The following is a 19,024-nucleotide window of genomic DNA, read 5'->3' on the forward strand; positions in this document are numbered from 1 at the left end:
TTGTTGAGAACATTACACTGAATTATTTTAAAATTTCTAAATTTTGGAAGAAGACTTCCTGTCATACCGAGAGCTTCCCAAAATTACAATAGGGGTAGTTACAGCTATGGCTCATTGGTAGCACTCTTGCCTCTGAATTAGATGGTTGTGGGATTAAGTTCCAATCCGTAGATTTAGCAAGAACAAAATCCAAGTTGACGTGGCCAGTGCCAATGCTAAAGAAGTGCTGCAGCATTACAAGTGCTGTCGTTTGAATGAAATACCAAAGAGGAGCCTGGTCTGCTCTGTTAGGGATGTGAAAGATCACATAACCGTTATTTTGAAGAGGTTTCCTTCCACTCTCTGTCCTGATGAATATATTTATCCCTCAAACAACCAGAGGCTGTTTACGGAAGCCTGCTTAGTATAAACGGACTTCCATGCTTTTGACAAGATCTTTTTTCCCCGGGTAGGGGGAGTCCAAAACTACAGGACGTAGGTTTAAGGTGAAAGATATAAAATGGACCTAAGGGGCAATTTTTTCCATGCAGATGGTGATGCATTTATGGAATGAACTGCCAGAAGAAGTGGTGGAGGCTGGTACAATTACACCATTTAAAAGGCATTTGGATGGGTATATGAATAGGAAGGGTTTAGAGGGATATAGGCCAAGTGCTGGCAAACTAATCTGGGACTAGATTAATTTAAGATATCTGGTCAGCATACATGAGTTGGACCGCAGGGTCTGTTTCCGTACTGCACAACTCTATGACTCTAAATTGTGCCAACACTTTGAAAATACTTCATTGATTATAAAATAGTGAGGTTGTGAAAGACCATTAGACATAGGAGCAGAAAGTAGTCCATTCAATGGAATCATGACTGATCTGATAAGCCTTAAGTCCCCTTTCCTGTCCTTTCCCCCTTCGACTCCCTTACTAATTAAAAATCTATTCCAGCCTTGAATAAACTTAATGATCCAGCCTTGAGAGCCCTCTGCTGTAAAGAATTCCACAGATTCACTGCTTCTGAGAAGAAATTCCTTATCATTTCTTAAATGATCCCTCACTGGGATTATGCCCTCTAGTTCATAATTATCCCACAACAGGAAAAATCTTTTCCTCACCTACTCTAAGAGTGAAGTCCCCTATGAATCTTGTATGTTTCAATAAGATTTCTCATTTAGAAGCACGAGGCACAGACCAAGCCTACTAAACTCGTCTTCAAAGCACAGTCTTTCCAAACCCAGGACCAACCTAGTGAACCATCTCTAGGCTGCTGCCAGCGTGACTACATCTTTCCTTAGATAAAGGGATCAAAATGGTTTGCTGTATTTCAGGTACGGTCTAACCAGTGCCCTGCATAGTTTTACAAATGTGATAAAACTGTGAGTTTTACTTTTATACCTGGTACCGATTTAATCTAGAAAACCCAGCTGCTTTGGCTGGCAGAGAAGTGAGAGATGATCCACTTTGGTACAAAGAACATGGAGAGTAAATATAAAAGATATGATTCTAAAGTGTGTGCAGGAGCAGAGATCTGAGTGAAAATGTACACAAGGCATTAAACATGACAGAACAGATTAAGAGAGCTGTTAATTAAGCATACAGTATCTAGATTCCATTAATAAGGGTTTGAATACAAAAGTAAAGATGTTATGATGAACTTATACAAGACCTGGTTTGACCTCAGCTTGAGTATAGGAGTTGGGGGAAGTCATGTTGAGATGGTACTTTTGGAATACTGTGTGCAGTTCTGGTCACCCTGCTATAGGAAGGATATTATGAAATTGGAGAGAGTTCAGAAAAGATTTACAAGGGATTGGAGGATTTGAGTTATAAGGAGAGGCTGGATAGGCTGAGACTTTGTCACTGGAGCTTAGAAGGTTGAGGGTTGACCCTGTAGAGGTTTATAAAATCACGAGGGGCTTTCGTAAGGTAAAGTGCAAAGGTCTGTTCCTTAGCGCAGGGGAGTTCAAAACTAGACAGCATATTTTTAAGGTGAGAGGAGAAAGATTTTAAAGGGACCTGAAGGACAACTTTTCCACACAGAGGGTGGTTCGTATGCAGAATGAACTGCCAGAGGAAGCGGTAGATGCAGGTACAGTTACAACATTTAAAAGACGTTTGGACAGGTTCATGAATAGCAAAGGTTTGGAAGGGTATGGGCAAACGCAGATAACCGGGACTAGTTTACTTTGGGAAACTTGGTTGGCATGGATGAGTTGGACCAAAGGGTCTGTTTTCATGTTGTATGACTATGGATTATTGTGTGCATTTCTGGGCACCATACTAAATGAAGGAAGAGAATGAATTGAAGAGGGCTCAGAAAAGGTCATCGAGAATGTTCCAGGGAAGTGACACTTCAGTTATAAGGAAAGATTTAAAAAATTGGAACTATTTTCCTTGGAGAGGAGATTTGATCGAAGTGTCCAAAATCACAAGGAATCTGAACAGAATAGATGGGATAAACTATTCCTGTTCATAAAGGGATCGAGAAGCAGAAGATGTAGTTTTAAAGTGTTTTGCAAAAGAAGCAAACGAGATGCAAGAAATAACTTTTTTCACACAGCAAAGCTGGGGTCTGGGAATGCTCTGCCAGGAAGAGTGACACAGGCAGGTTCAACTGAATCTTTAAAGAGGGCATTGAAAAATTACTTAAATAGTAACAATGTGCAGGGTTAGATGGAAAAGGCACAAGATTGGCGCTAAATTTAAATGCTAAGGAAGCCAGAGCAGACATGAGGGGGCTGAATGGCCTCCTTCTGCACTGTAGCAATTCTGTGATTCTGACATTGCATTCTGGGACATTTCTTCTCACACTAGATCATAAGCCCATTCTATAATATTTTACGTCCTTCCCCCCCAGCTCTTAGTGACATCAACGGGATAATTTCTCCACTACTTCTAGTGTTCTAGTTGCAGCCACCTTAAGGATTGGTGAACTGTACACCATGACTCCGCACCTTTCCATGACAGAGCAGCCTTCTCTTCTTTGCCAGATTTGCTGCGCTTCCTTTCCCCTCTGTTACGGTGTGGTAATCTCCTCCATATCCACTCTTCACCACACCCCATTTTTGCCTTGCACTGTCATCTTTTGTCTTTTAATGCCCTTTAGGAAAGGAAATCTGCCATCCTTATCTGGTCTGGTTTATGTGTGCCAGACCCACAACAACATGACTGACTTTTAACTGCCCTCTGGGCAATTAAGAATGGGTTGATATTATAGGTGTATCCCCCAACAATACTTGGCCAGAGGGGCAAGATTTTCAGCATCAAATGATTTGCATTTGCAAATTCCTGTGGCAGGTCAATGACTGACACATAAATGCTACACTGCTCTGGGTGTGAACTCCAAACTAACTTAATAACATCTCATCCACAAAGTTGCTTCAATTTTAATTTTTGTTTAATAATCTGTCCACAAATCAAAACGCCTGTATTTAACTAAATAAGAACATCAAGCAATGAAAACTGATACACTGGATGCGATCATGGCCAAAGTTTGGTCAGCCACCCTACATGACACTTTGCCACATTTTCTAATTAGCATTTATGTCTAAATTTCAGCAAGTATGTGCTTGACAAACACACTGCCCAATTATATACCTTTAGTCAATAAATGCTGGCCTAGCAACATCCATATCCCTTGAAGGAATAAAAAAAAAGCTGGTCCACCACCATATCACAAAATTTCCTTTTTATTCTTTATCCCCTCCTTCCTTTCCCATTCTATAGTCATTTAAAAACTGTTCAATCACTAACAAATTCGAGGATATAACTGCATCAGAATCAACTTAAAGAAGATTCAACAATGATTTCTGGAAAGAAGAGGTGAACCGACAAGGAAACTTTTAAGGTCTGAGAGAAAATTTATTGCCAGCTGGTGTTCGTGTATCCTGGTCCTCAGTTTCCTCCCCATTTGTCCAACGGAATATTTATTGCACTCACTTATGCAATAAAAAGACACGACCAACATTCGCTTGTCTCGATACACACAGACAATGAGGGCCATCAGTTCAACTGGAACAAGCGAACAATGGACATGCAAGGGAATTTCTGGAAGCCTGGTTCTCAACACGGGACTCCATTGACAAACACATTGAAATAGATCCCGTATACAGATCGCTGCTAAAGAAACAGAACCAGAAGTGACGAGACCATCACACCAGAGGATCATATAAATTTGGAATGGAGCAGAACACCAACGTTTCGATTAGGGGTCACACTGATGAAGTTGCCTATAATGGTAACAAAGTGTCCGCACACCACGGAACAATTGGCTCGGCCAGCTAACGAACAACTGCAGCAACAAGGGAAGGTTGAACAAATTGGGTTTTTTGTGCTGCTGACTAGGGAGGGAAGGATCATGGCAGCAACAGCTCATTGATGCACTTGTTCTAAGTCACAGCCATCAAAGAACATTTCTCACTCACTATTGGGGATCATGTCAGAGGAGAGGGAGGAGGGAACTTAACAAAATGGAGAGGAGCAGAGAAAAGCCAAATGTCTCTGCGGTGTGGCAGAATGATCCTGCAAAAGTGAACAGTTTTGCTACATGAGAGCAGCACCTGATAGTGCATTATGAGGTCCAGCAAGATCATGGCGGTAAATAGCTCAACTGATTTTGAGCCTGCCGATTTTGTTTAAATCTATATACCTCTGATTTGAGAGAGTGGCAAAGCAGGCTGTCCTTGGGGTGAATGGGAGGTGGGGCTTAATAGCCAGCATGACAGAAAGTCACAGTTTTAACTGAGGAAAAGAACATCAAAGCCGGAGGCAAGGTTGTAGATGAGTAGACCACCGACTGGAAAAACATCTTGATGAATGGAGGACCAATGGATAGACAATTCAGCTTTAGCAAAATGCACTTCCAAGTGAATTGAGGAGGGTGGATACAGAAATATATAGGGATGAAAAGGGGAAAGAGAAGTGCGGGTGGTGATTAATAGAAGGAAGTAATCAGAAACAGTTTGTGGTTGAGGCAGCACCAGTACTGGCAAGGTCCAACATCCAGTCGTGAATATGAATGGGGAGTTTATACTGAGGGAGTGATTAAGGAAGGGTAGGAGGACTACAGTAGATGGAGCATGATGAATTGAGATCGTCTCTGGAACAAAATCCGGTTTGCGTCAACTGTCACAGCCCAGAACTTCAAAGACCACCAAAAGAATATTAAAATGTATATTTCTTTCCATTGATGAACTTTCTTTGTCCCAACTCCACCGCCCCACCCTATAACTTGTTCTATTTTTGCACGCTAATGTGTGCACACCACAGGATTTGAAATAGGTTTTACTTTGTTCGTAAGTTTTCACGTGAGTGAATTTTACAATAAAAGTAACTTCTTTTCCTTTTTTTAAACTCAAGAGATCTGTTCAGTTTATTTAATCATATAGCTTTATACATGGTCAAATATACACTGAATTAGGAAAAAAAAATCTTTTAAATATTAAAACACTGTTATAACCAACTTCAGGAGTGAAAAGGGGAATTTATTCGCCCTTCCAATTTGGCCACACACATGAAATCAAGGTTATTATCTACAATAAGCCCATGCATAGCGAGCACCTTGCTTATGTATAAACAAACAGCCTGGGAGAGATGCGGAGAAGAGTGGCAAGAGCTGATCCGCTGAAGAGAGTCCATAGGGTTGATGCTGGGGGCGAGGAGTTGGACAGAGGTGGATGATGGGCAGTTGGGGCTGCTGCACACAAGGGCGCGCTGATAAGTGTCTCAATGAACGCCTTTGGAGAATGTCAAGGGAAATGAGAAGGCTTATCTAAGAGCTAATCAAACTTGGGAAAGCAAAAGAATAGTAGGAAGCTGAAAGACCTGCAGAGTTGAACATGTTCAGTAGGGAGGAACAGCTGTAAATTGATCAAGGTTTGATTCAGACCTGACGGACGGAATTGTGTTGGAAGCAGGTAGGAAATGATGTCAGCAAATATCAGCTCCTCCAATACACAGCTTTTGAAAACGGTAAAGCAGCTGAGATGAACGCTCTGCAGTGCGCCATAGAGTCCTACAACTGAGGTGCCTATGCTTTTAGATCAGACAGCTGGACTGATCTTATGATGTAACTAGCAAGATGGCGGAGTCTAAAGGCAATGAAACACAACAACTTAACTATGGTTGTTCTAATCTTGAACACCAAGAGAACCACACCAACAAGCTCTACAGTGATATCATATAGTGAAGTCCAAAATGTAACACAAAGAAACCCTCAATCTGTTTGGAAGACTATTTTTCCCCCCTTGGTAGGACGTATTGTATGATATGCCTAATCTTGTCCCTTCCCTACACCAGCACCTCCCGCCATTGATAATGTTTTGGCAAATTAAGACTTCAGTAAAATCAGAGTTTTCACTTAATCTCAAAACTGGTTTGGACTAAACTTGCATGGAAAGCACAGTAAGACATTTGATGCCATTTACTTAAGGTCCAATCACCTGAGCTCTTTTCTCACTTTATCATGTCTCATTCCCCTAAAAAAAACATGTAAAGTTATAAGTTTCACCTTCAGATAGGATCCATAGTACTTTGTAACATATGGACTATCACACTGACTTAGGACAGTTATTTCCTGCTGAATATCTTCAATTTCATCTTCAGCTTCTTCAAGATCAATATTTTTTATGGCCACAATTTTCTGAGTCCGGTTGTCTATTCCTTTAAAAACTTCACCGAAGGAACCCTTTCCAATCTTCTCCAACTTTGTAAATAGTTCTTCTGGATCTGCTTTCAAATTCTAAAGAAAAGAAGTAAACAGAATGTTAGAAATGCAATTAAAATTGTGCTAAATGTCAAAGAAAAATGTGCATTGCTACAGGTCATTTATAATCATGGGGCATCCCAAATCATTTTACAATCAATAAAGCATTTTTAAACTGCTTCAATGTAGGATACACAGCAAGCTCCAGAAACTGTAACAACCAGATGCTCCACTTTTCAGGACGCTGTATTAGCATGGATTGTGCGCTCAGGTCTCAAGTCAAATCTACAAACCACAACCTCTGAGTCAGAGGCAAGAGCACAGCCTATTTACATAAATGTAGACCTAGAAAGACAGTTCCGAGGTCAACCATTTTCACCAACGCAAGGTTTAATATAGATGATATCATATACATGGGTTCCTCATCTTTTGATAACTTACTAGCATTGACAGGTTTTCATTTTTCAAAATTAAAAAGTTGTCCTTAAGAAATTTGCTTAAATCACAAATCAAGTTAAATTAAAAAAAACAAACTTTGGTAAGGGTTGAATAAACCCCAAAAGAACTGTGGATGCTGGAAATCCAAAACAAAAACAGAAATTGCTGGAAAACCTCAAGGTCTGGTAGGATCTGTAGACAGAAATCAGAGTTTAACATTTCGGATCCAGTGACGCTTCTTCAGAACTGACAGAACCCTAACTTTGCTAAGGATGAATGTTAGTACTAATTGGAGATTTATTGGTACAAGTTATTGTAAAAACTCCTTAAAAGGAAAAAATTTGGACAAGGACCAAAAACTTTGTAATCACACGATAGACAAAAGTAGCCTGCATAATAAGCACATTTCCTCACACTACCATACTTATGACATAGTACATTAGTGGTTGTAAATATCCAATTCAAATTGGATCGCGTTATGGAATGAAATGAATGTCAATTATACTGTGGCTCAGTGAGGAGCACTCAGGATCAGAAAGCTCTGGGCTCAAGTCTCAATGCAGAGGCATGAGCATAAAAGTTCAGTTCAGTATTGTGAAGCAAATGCACTGTCTGAGATGTCATCTTTCAAAACTACATTAAACCAAAGCCATGTCTGTTATCTCAAGTATATGTGAAAGATTCCATGGCACTATTCAAATAAAAGCAGGATGTTCTCTCTACGTCCTGGCCAATATTTATCCTTCAACCAACTACCTTTCGATATTCATGCTTAATCATGCGTCTTCCTTCATGTGAAATTGCTGTTGTGCATTATAGTCATTATTTTTGGCAACAAATTTAGACTGAGAGTCCGCCCAAAGCACTTCAATCAATAGTGACTAGGCAGCTATGTAAACTGGGTAGTTCCGTGAGCTAAAGAAAGCCCTGAGGATCCTTTATTGGATGATATTTGAGATGTGGAGCAATGAACACGGCAAGGATGGTTGAGGTTGAGGGTGGTGCTCCAGCAAAGCTTATATATAGTAATTCCAGCAGTGTTAAAATTTTTGAAAATTCAGAAAAAATATGGAACTGAGTTTTATTTGTCATACCGCTGTTTCATGCTCATGTGACATTGGCTCCATCCTTTCTACTGATGTCACCTGTTAACTATGGTTGGAGATGAGGAATTGTATTCTCGCTTTAAGAGAGACCCGATCTATCGTACAAGCTCTCTAAGGTCCGAGTGATTATTCCTGACCAAATACAGTTCTACTTACTGCTTTGACTTCTACTCGTGCCATAATCCTTCTTGTTAAGTAAGGACCGTATCTATTTTGTAGATATTCTAAGGTGGTGCATCAACTATTTCTATTCTTCGCCAACAATTTAGTTCGTTCAGAAATTTTGTTTAAAAAATAGCAAAGACATTTCAACTCGAATCTTGCAGAATCTGCAAGAATATTTAACTCATCTCCTTACAACATGTTCAACTCAATATGATTGTAATAGACTTAATATTTATAAAATCAAACTAGTTAGGCCCAAGATAATGGAGAATTGGTGGCAAGAAGCCACCTCAAACAATCCTTACACAGCACCACATATAGCCAGACGTGGCAAATACCAAATGGAGAGGGTGCAGAAAAGATTTACCGGGATTGGAGGGTTTGAGTAATAGGGAGAGACTGACTAGGCTGGGGATATTTCCCCTGGAGTGTAAGAGGCTGAGGGGTGATCTTGTAGAGGTTTATAAAACCATGAGGAGCATGGATAGGATGAAAAACCAAGGTCATTTTCCAAGGGTGAGGGAGTCCAAAACTAAAGGGCATAGGTTTAAGGTGACGGGGAAGGTTTAAAAAGGACCTGAGGGGCAACATTTTCATGCAAAGATGGTACACGTGTGGAATGAACTGCCAGAGGAAGTGGTGGAGATGAGTATAATTACAACATTTAAAAGGTATCTGGATGAGTATATGAATTGGAAGAGTTTAGAGGGATATGAGTCAAATGCTGGCAAATGGGACTTGGTCAAATTGGGAGATCTGGTCCGTACCAAGTTAAGCTGTAGGGTCATTTCCATGCTGTATGACTGTCTATACGTAGGAGCTTATTGTGCATAAAAACAGCTGCAGCATTTCTTAAATACAATAGTGATCACATTTAAAAAGAATTACATTGACTGCAAATCATTTTGGGACATCCTAAAGTTGCAAAAAGAGCCTTATAAATGCAAGCAGTCACTGATTAGAAATTGTGCACTTCATCTAATGCTCTATTAACCCTGATCAGACGCTCATTCTAGAGCAGCTACCTCTTCCTCTATGGTTCCCTAGTTGATTTCAAACCTTCAAAAATATGAGCTCATTCAGAACTGTTGCTACCCATACCTTTGCTTACATCAAGTCTGATCCACCCATCGTCCATGCACTTATTAACCTACACTGGCTCCAGATTGTAATGCAATCCAGAGTGCGAGAAACAAAATGCGAGAAACAAGAGTGCGATAAACAGAGGGACTGAAACAGCGTGCGAGAAACAGAGTGCGAAATACAGAAAGAGCCTGTTTCTGTTTCTCGCACTCTGGGCCATGGGATGCCTTGATTTTAAAATTTTCATTTTTGTTTTCCAATCCATCCATGGCCTCATAATTCCCTACCTCTGTAGACTCAACAACTCTACATTCCTCAAATTTCTGCACTCCTGCACATCACCAAATTTAACTGTTCCACCATTGGAGGTCACGAGGCCCCTGGCCCTGGAATTTACTCCAGTGATCTTCATCCTTGCCCCTCCTTCAAAACTCTGCTTAAAAGCAATGAATTTGTCCAAATTTTTGGCCATCTACACGAATATATCCTTACATGGCTCAGTGTCAAGTGTTACTTGACAACAATCCTATGAAGACCCTTTGGATATTTTACAATGTTAATGGCACTACACTAATTGTTGCTTGTGTCTGTACTTCAAATGCAGAGTGCAGAGGCAGTCTCTCCTGACAACATTGTCTAGCTCCCAATCACATATTTTTGTGTCTCAGTTGCAGTCATATAATTGACATATATAATGACACACTTAAATTAACAATTAATGGTTTGAAAAGAGACAGCTTTCAACTTGTGATATTGTGAACACTTTCCAAGACATTAGGCCAACGTTACCAACAAAACGTACAATTATTGGATGAGAGACAAGCTTGAAAATTGCATGATGGCAGAATTTTAGCAGATAGTTTGTTACGTTGGAAGCGATACTGTCACTTGCATTACTATAAAGTAGAAGTGGCATTTTAATTTATTCACCTGAACTGTAAAATACTCTGCAATACAATGATCATATCTGTACTTCTAAACATGGGCTGCATCTGGCTTGCTTTGAGCTACAACGATTGTGCTGGAACACATTAAAGCTGACTTTGAAGTAGGGTTTTTCTTACAACATGTTGATACCAATACACTAAACAGGTTTTATGACAATACTAGGCCCTTTCAGTTCTTTTTCAACATATTACGTAGCACTTATAAATCAGAAACAGCCCAGCTGGTCTGTGCCATTGTTTATGCTATACATCCTGCCCAATCCGTCTCATCCTAATGCTAATTAAGGTTCCTCTCAAATGCATCCAAGCCATTTGCCTCAACCACTATTGTCAGAGTAAGTTCCATATTTTAACCACTCTTTGTGTAAAGTTATTTCTACTAAATTTTCTACAGAATTTATTAATGACCATCGTTTGACTGTCTTACTGCTACGCTCAGTTCAGTGACATAGCATGGTAGAAGATCCTATTTTAATCCTACTTTAACACCCCATGAAATCACCAAATTACTACTGATCAGTTTTGCTTAGTAGCAGTCTAACAATAAGCATCACTACTCGGGTGTCAGTAGATAGATGGTAGAATAATCTTAAAGAAGAATTCTAATCACAACAAACTCAAATGTCCAAGAAGTTTTGAACGAACATAGACAGCGAGTTGGCAGAGATTTCAAGTGAAACAGCTATGCTGTAAATGGTTTTTTTAAAAAAAAAGGTCAGCTATATAAAGAAGTGTACAATGGTTACAGCAAATGTGGTGGCTACTTGGCTCAACATGGCTTTGCCAGCTGGCCACAATACCAATAATAAAAGCAAAATACTACAAATACTGAAAATCTTAAATTAAAAAATGGCTGGAGAAACTCAGTAGGTTTAGTAGCATCTTTGGAAAGAGAAACAAAGTTAACGTTGAGTCCAAAGAAAAAGAGGTGTACTGGATTCGAAACATTAACTCTGTTTTTCTCTCCACAGATGCTGCCAGACCTTTCTTCGTCCAACCAGCTGAGTTCTCCACCAATTCTAATTGACTCTAAAGTAAAACATAGAACTGCGTATGAAGGCCTGAAACCAAAACAGAAATTGCTGTAAAGAAACTCAGCAGGTCGGGCAGCATGTGGAGAGAAAGCAAAGTTAATACTTGGAGTTCAGTGGCAGTTCAGAACGCTGAAGGGTCATTGGGACTCCAGTGTTAACACTGCTTTCTCTCTACAAATCCTGCCAGATCTGCTGAATTTCTCCAGCAATTTCTGCTTTTGTTCTAAAGACTATAGTTTTGGCTTGACGCCAAACTCAGACAAATACTGCCTCAATATCAAGGGCAGTCAATCCCATCTCATGTCTGGAGTTCAGCTCCATGTATGCACGAAGGTTGTAATGAAGTCAGGAATTGAGCGGCCCTGGCAGAATCCAAACTGAGCATTGGTGAGCAGGTTATTCCTTTGTAAATACCTTGTTACAGCACTGTTGATGACTCCTTCCATAACTTTGCTGAAGACTGAGAGAACATTGGATTGATAGTTGCCAATATAACTCATTACTCAAAAAGGAAAGGGAATTTAAAAAATAGGTTAACTATAGGCCAATTACATTTACATCTGTTATTGGGGAAATGTTAGAGTTTATTTTAAATGTTGCAACAGCAAAGCATTTGGAAATAACTAATAATCAAGAAGAGTCAGCATGGCTTTTTGAAGGAGAAATTACACGTGACAAATTGGTTAGAATTCTTTGAAGGGGTAACAAGCAAGATAAAGAGGAACCTAGATTTGAACTTCCAAAAGGCATTTGATAAAGTGTCACTCATCAGACTATGTAACAAGATAGAAACCCATGTTGCCTAGAGGAATATACTATAAATAGAGGAATGGCTACCCAATACAAAAGTATTGCGATAAAGATGGTTATTTTCAGAATGTCAACCTGTAACTAATGCAGTGCAAATGGGATCAGTGATGAGGCCATATTTATTTACGGCTTAGATAAGGGAAGTGAACGTACCATAGTCAGGTTTACAGACAACACAAAATAGATGGGAAAGGAAGTGGTGAGGATGACACAAAGAATCTGCAGAGGGATACGGACAGGTTAGATGAGTGGGCAAAAGCTTAGCAGATGGAAAACACAATGTTGTGCACTTTGACAGGAAGAATAAATTAGCCAGACATTACTTAAATGGAGGAAAACTGTAGAAATAATAGCAGAGACAGAGTTAGGAGCCTTTATACACAAATCACAAAAAGCTAACTTACAAGTTCAGTAGCTATTGGAGACGAAAAACCGAATACTGGCTTTTATTTCAAAGAGAATGGTGCATAAAAATAGGATGTCTTGCTAATACTACGTAAGGCACCAGTTAGACTACACTTAGAATACTGTGAACATTTTGGTTAAAAATGCTGGCATCGCAGGCAGTCCAGAGTAGATTCACTACTAGATTAATCCCAGGCACGGAGGGATTTTGTTATGACAGGTTGAGTAGCTTGGGCCTGTACTTGTTGCAGTTTACAAGAATGAGAGGTGACCTCATTGAAACATTTAAGATTTTTAGGGGCTTGACAGGGTAGAGTCTAAGAGGTTATTTCCACTTGTGGGAGAGTTTAGTACCACAGGATATAATCTCCAAGTAAGGGATCATCCAGTTAGGACAGAATGAGAAGGATTTTCTTCTCTCAGAGGGTGGTGAATCTGTGGAATTCTTTACCTCAGAAGGCTGTCGAACTGCTCAATTAACTATATTCATGGCTGCGAGAGACAGATTTTAAATCAGTAAGGGAATCAAACAGTATGGGGAAAAGGCAGAAAATCAGAGTTGAGGATTATCAGTCAACCACGATCTTATTGAATAGTGGACCTCCTATATCTTATAAACTTATTGACTGACAAGGCAGTAATTGGCTAGGTTGGATTTGTCCTGATTTTTGAGGACATGACATTCTTGGGCAATTTTCCATATTTGTGAGTAGATCTCAACTTATAGCTGTGCAGGAACAGCTTGGCTAGGGAGATGGCAAATTTTGGAATAAACGTCATCAGTACTTTTATTGGGCCCAAAGTCTTTTCAGTATTTTTAGCTGTTTCCTGAAATCACATGGAGTAAGTTAATTAACACTTTTGAGAAGATGAGAGTTAATTTACCTCAGGAGGAGGCTGAGATGGATCATCCACTCTTCACATCTGGCTGAAGATGGATGCAAATGCCTTTTACAGTGATGTGCTGGACATCCCCCATCAATATGGCCTGGGATATTTTCTGGAGGCTGCTCCTCCTGTCAGTTGTTTCTTTGCCAATTACCATTCACCACTGGTCATGGCAGAACTGCAGAGCTTCAATCTCATCCATTCACTGGGAAATTACTTCATCCTGTCTATTGCAATTGGATAGGTCAGGAGTGGAAGCTGGAAAGGAATTGCAACATTTGAAAGGCATCCGGATGGGTATATGAATAGGAAGGGTTTAGAGGGATATGGGCCAAATGCTTGCAAATGGGACTAGACTTATCTAGAATATCTGGTCAGCATGGAAGAGTTGGACTGAATGTTCTGTTTCTGTGCTGTACATCTCTATGACAGAGGATGAATACTAACTGGTAGTGACTGAAGACGACCACAGTTACTGGGAATGGACAAGGCCAGAGAGAGATTTATCAACCTGAACAAAATGCCAGAATTCAATGTGGAGGAGACAGACAGCCAAGTAAGTTGGCTAAAAGATAACAGAGATGCAGAGCTTGGAAATTGTTTATTTTGGATTGTCAAAGCATATTTATTAATAACTTACAAAATGCAGTTGGACAAATACTTGAAAGGAACCTTTTTGCAGGGCTTTATTATTCCATGATTTATTCTTGCTGCATGTAATTTTGCGCTGGAAATAGGGAATGAAACACTTATTACAAAAGAAGACAAGTATCTCCCATGACCATCTGAAAAATGCTGTATCTTACAAGCTATCAAAGTAATGTCAAGTGATAGATCACTGGCCTCAAGCAAATTTACAAATCTCTTTAGTAGTGAAAACTCAGTCTCTGTCCACTCAGGAAGACTTAAACTGATATATTCAACTGATGTTCTGTCCTGCTTTCTCACTGCTTCCGACACTGTTCAAGTGAGGAATAGCAACAGCAGTTTACAGTCTTCGTGGCTCAACAGAGTTCAACAATCATAACCATTACCCACTTTTTTTTTGCTTTTTATTCTTGCTTTGAGATTCTCTTCACTACAAAGAAAGTAACATCTCAATTTAGACTTTTAAGATCTTGTCTTTTTTCTTAGTGCATTTGGTTTGTGAGATAGGTCTTGTGGTTCAGTGTGTAGAGTTTTTGATTCCAAGGCAGGGACGCTAAATTGGAGTCCTAATCCAGGACTTGATAGCCAAGGAACGTGCATTCCTAAAACAGTCAAACACATGCAATGTCTGGCAATTAAGAGCAGGAGAGATTTATGGTCACCCATGTGATAAAGAAAGTTGGAAGCTCTACCATCGCTATCCATAGCTCCAGATTATGTAATTCATCTAAAAGTATATATTGCCACAGCTATTCTAATGTCTTGAGTGAAGTGCATCACTTCTCCATCACTTGGCAGGCAGAATATTAATAACTGCATCACTGGAAAACAGATAGAATCTTACTGCGTGGCTCTAAAGGGGAAGAGGTTTAGAACGGCACACATGGATTACGCTGCAGGCAAGTGTATAATTAACAGTGGGAGAAAAAGAGTAATTCTCCATCATCATAACATTAAGATCTGTTGGTCACAAAGCTCAACTTAACTGTGTTGTAATATCATCACATGGGTCAAATTAATCAAGTGCGATTTTGGATTTTCTCATACTTTCAGACAGTGGCACATCTACTATAGACATGTCTTTGATTACTTTGTTTATTTACTTGCACCATCAGCATTCTCGTTGATCATTGACCACAATAAGACTAATGCTTCTGTAATTCCCATTCATCCTATCACAGATGGGCATTTTGTCCTCGATCCACCCATTCTGGCTCAAAACCTATTAAGTTTCTAATTTTTCCCAGTTATGATAAAATGTCATAAACCTGAAATGTTAATGCCATTTGTCTCTTCACAAGAGACTACCTGGTCTGCTGAGTACTTCCAGTGTTCTTTTTAGTATAACGACAGTGGAGTTTTAAATTTATATGGCATCTTCTAATATCAAGTTGTTGTTGTTGATAAGCAAACAATCTGTCAAACAGCCCGACAAACCAAATTTGAAACCAATGGTTTGTCTAAACACGAATTTTTAACAGTGATGAAAGAGAACAGCACATTTGACAAAGTAGCTGGTTGCAATCTAGTACAAGTCCATCCTCACTATCTTTGTTACCACATTATAAATGTTGCCTACAAAACTGTTAAGGAAATTGCTTGTAAAGTAAGCAATTTGCAGCTATTACTTCCTGTGCAGTAGTTCATAAATTTATTTAGCACTGACACTGACAGGACAGTATGTAGCTTAAATTACAAAAAGCAACCTGCAAGCTTTGGCCAGTTCAAACAACAATTTGTTGAATGGGACATCACCATCTAAGTTACACAACTTCAAACAATTTTGCAAGATGTCAAAGAAACACCGTCACATACAGGAAATTGAAACCACTCAGTGAATAACAGCCACAAGACCAACCCAAAAGTGCTCCTTTCTTACTTACTTTGTTTTTAAAAATCTCCATATAATTTATACAATTGGATAGCTATGCATATAGTGAAAATGCAATGCTCAAATGCATATAATTCATAGGTTATTCAGCCCACACTGTTTCAAATAAGTATCTAATTACACCAACTCCCCTGCTCTTTTCCCATAGCCCAGCAAATTTTCTTTTACAAGTATTTATCCAATTCACCTTTAAAAAAAATTCAGATGCCCTTTAAGCACTACAACCCTATGAGCATCAACATCGTTGATTTCTGACCCAAACATTCAAGCCTTCGTTCTTTAGCCAATCATCTCAAATCTGTCCCCTCTGATTACTGACCCTCTTGCCAATGCAACAGTTTATTTTGCACAGTGCATTCTCATGATCCAGGATTACATTAAACTTGGGTTTACACAATGCCTTTAATGGTGCTTCAGAGAAGCATTAAGCACGATTTGATGCTGAGTCACTATGAGATGAAATTTATGGCAAAAATGATGTCCTAAGTTTATAATTACTCCCACCAAAAATTTTAAGGACTTAAAATTAATTTTATCTTTGTGGAAAGTAAAAGATCTCCATCATGATAAAAAGTGCACATAATTTTAAATAGATTTTAAAAGTTTGTGATATTTCACCTTCTACCTTGATCTCATGTTTGTGCTAGAATCATTGATTTCGCTCTTGGTGAAATTGATCTGTAACTACAACATAAACTGGTGAATTTTACTTCCAGATTTGCTCCCTATTTTATGTTGTCACTGTTGCTGGAGATTACTTTGACTTCGTGTCACATTCAAACTAAGAGTGAAAAAGTCCACACAATAGACATTTCCAGATCTTTATAGTTAGGTTTCTTAAAGGACAGTCTTATTTCGTCACTGGCAACTAAATTCAGGCCACTCAGCAGATGACCAAAAGCTGCGCAATGATGATTCTCAGGAGCATCTTAAAGGAAGAAAGAGAGGTAGGCAGAGAAAACCTCAGAGCTTCAGGATCAGGCACTGATTTTTTTTTTCTTTGTTCATTCACAGGATGAGCAGCATTGCTGGTTTGGCAGCATTTATTGCCCAACGCTAATTGCCCAGCAGGCAGTTAAGAGTCAACCACATTGCTGTGGGTCTGGAGTCACACATAGAACAGACCAGGTAGGATGGCAGATTTCCTTCCCTAAAGGAATTAGTGAACCAGATGGGTTTTTCCAATAGTCGGCAGTGGATTCATGGTCATCATTAGATTCTTAATTACAGATATTTATTGAATTCAAATTCCATAATCTGCTGTGGCAGGATTCGAACCGGAGTCCCCAAAATATTATCTGGGTCTCTGTTTAACAGTCCAGCGATAATACCACTAGGCCGTTGCCTAAAATCAGGATTAAACAAGAGACCAGAACTGGAGGAGCACAGAGAAAGGGAAAAGCAAAGTTACAGAGGGCTTTTGGAAAAAAAAAATGAGCGTTTAAAATTTGTGAACTAAATGGAGGCCAGTGAACACAGCAGAAGAGTGTGGGCAGGACACAACATGAGTTAGGATATGGCTAGCAGAGTTTTGGATGGAAAATGGGAAGCCAGCCAAGGAGCCACTGGAATAGTCAAATAAAAAAAGACATGGATGATATAGACTGATACACAAGATTGAACACGCATCAAAAACCAGGCTTCTGAATATTTCGAATGGAATCTCTGAAGTATAAAGTCTCCATATTTTAACTTTTTACTGACAGTCACAAATCTCTCCAATTGATTTTACATTATATAGTTTTAAAAAACCGACTTAAGTCTGGCTTTAGTGGTATTTTAAAGTTTTGTGTTTGCGAACCTCTTCATAGTTTCATGCACATAAGTTGGGCCTTCAAATGTACCTGACCAAGCTATTGGTTACTAGCCCTAATGTCTTTTACTCTCTTTCTGTGGCTCTGCATTAAATTTTGTCTGATTTAATGCTTCAGTGAAATGTCAAAGAAATGTCAGTTTACAGCAGACATAAATACAAGTTTAGGGAGGGAATGATATGGAATAGTCCTGGAGAAATGGGTGATAAAATTACAATTTTCTACCAATTCTAGTCTTGCACACCCCAACATCCATTGCTCCAGCATTAGTGGTCTTTCTGTAGATCATGAATAGTGTAGATGTGGGCCATTCAGCTTCAGTACAGACCCAACCTTAACTTCACATAGGAAAATCCCTCATAACCAGGATCAACCTAGTGAATCGTATCTAGACTGCTTCCAACGCAAGTATATCTTTCCATAGATAAGGGGACCAAAACTGTTCACAGTATTTGAAGTGTGGTTCACAGTATTTGAAGTGTGGTTTGACTAATACTGCCATGTATAATTTTATAAAGAACTTACTATTTTTATAATCTATCTCCTTTGAAATATCTATTAATTGCTGGTTTAGGTGCTATCTTTGAGAGATTCATGCATGAAGAAATCCCTCTGTGTTTCAGCTGTCTACAATCATACCACATTTATATAATATTCAGCTCCCCTATTCCTCTGGCCAAAAAGCATAAAGTCAGATATTCCCACATTCCTGAAATTTCATTCCTAACACCACTGCGGGTCAACCTACAGCATTATCTGCACCAGTCCAAGGTGGCAGTTCACTGTCACTAGGGTAATTAGGGACAGGCAATAAATTCTGGCCCAGCCAGCAACACCCACATCCAAATGTGAATAAAAAAGTTTACATTCCACCTATTAGATTTTAGCCCACTCTGTAGATTTCTGTAGACTCTGTCATCCTTATTATTACTTGCCTTCTCACCTATTTTTGTATCATGTGCAAATTTGGTGATAGTACTGACTTCCGTCATCCAAGTCATGACTATATGTTGCAAATCATTATGGAACCAACATTAATCACTGTGACACTCACTCATTACAGGTTGCCATTCCAAAACTAGCCCTCTTTTTCTTCAGAGAT

General features: G+C 39.3%; 1 protein-coding gene across 1 annotated transcript in view; it reads right to left on the reverse strand.

Annotated features, from left to right (window-relative positions):
- The window catches only part of LOC109914999 (serine/threonine-protein kinase 24), a 41,050-nt gene that overhangs the window by 20,477 nt on the left and 1,549 nt on the right, over window positions 1–19,024 (reverse strand). Inside the window, exon 2 of the mRNA XM_020514602.2 lies at window positions 6,499–6,729. Within this exon, the coding sequence (XP_020370191.2) occupies window positions 6,499–6,729 (231 nt within the window). The remainder of the gene's footprint in view (window positions 1–6,498; window positions 6,730–19,024) is intronic.

Source organism: Rhincodon typus, chromosome 6 (genome assembly GCF_021869965.1).
Source record: "Rhincodon typus isolate 14 chromosome 6, sRhiTyp1.1, whole genome shotgun sequence".
NCBI lineage: Eukaryota > Metazoa > Chordata > Chondrichthyes > Orectolobiformes > Rhincodontidae > Rhincodon > Rhincodon typus.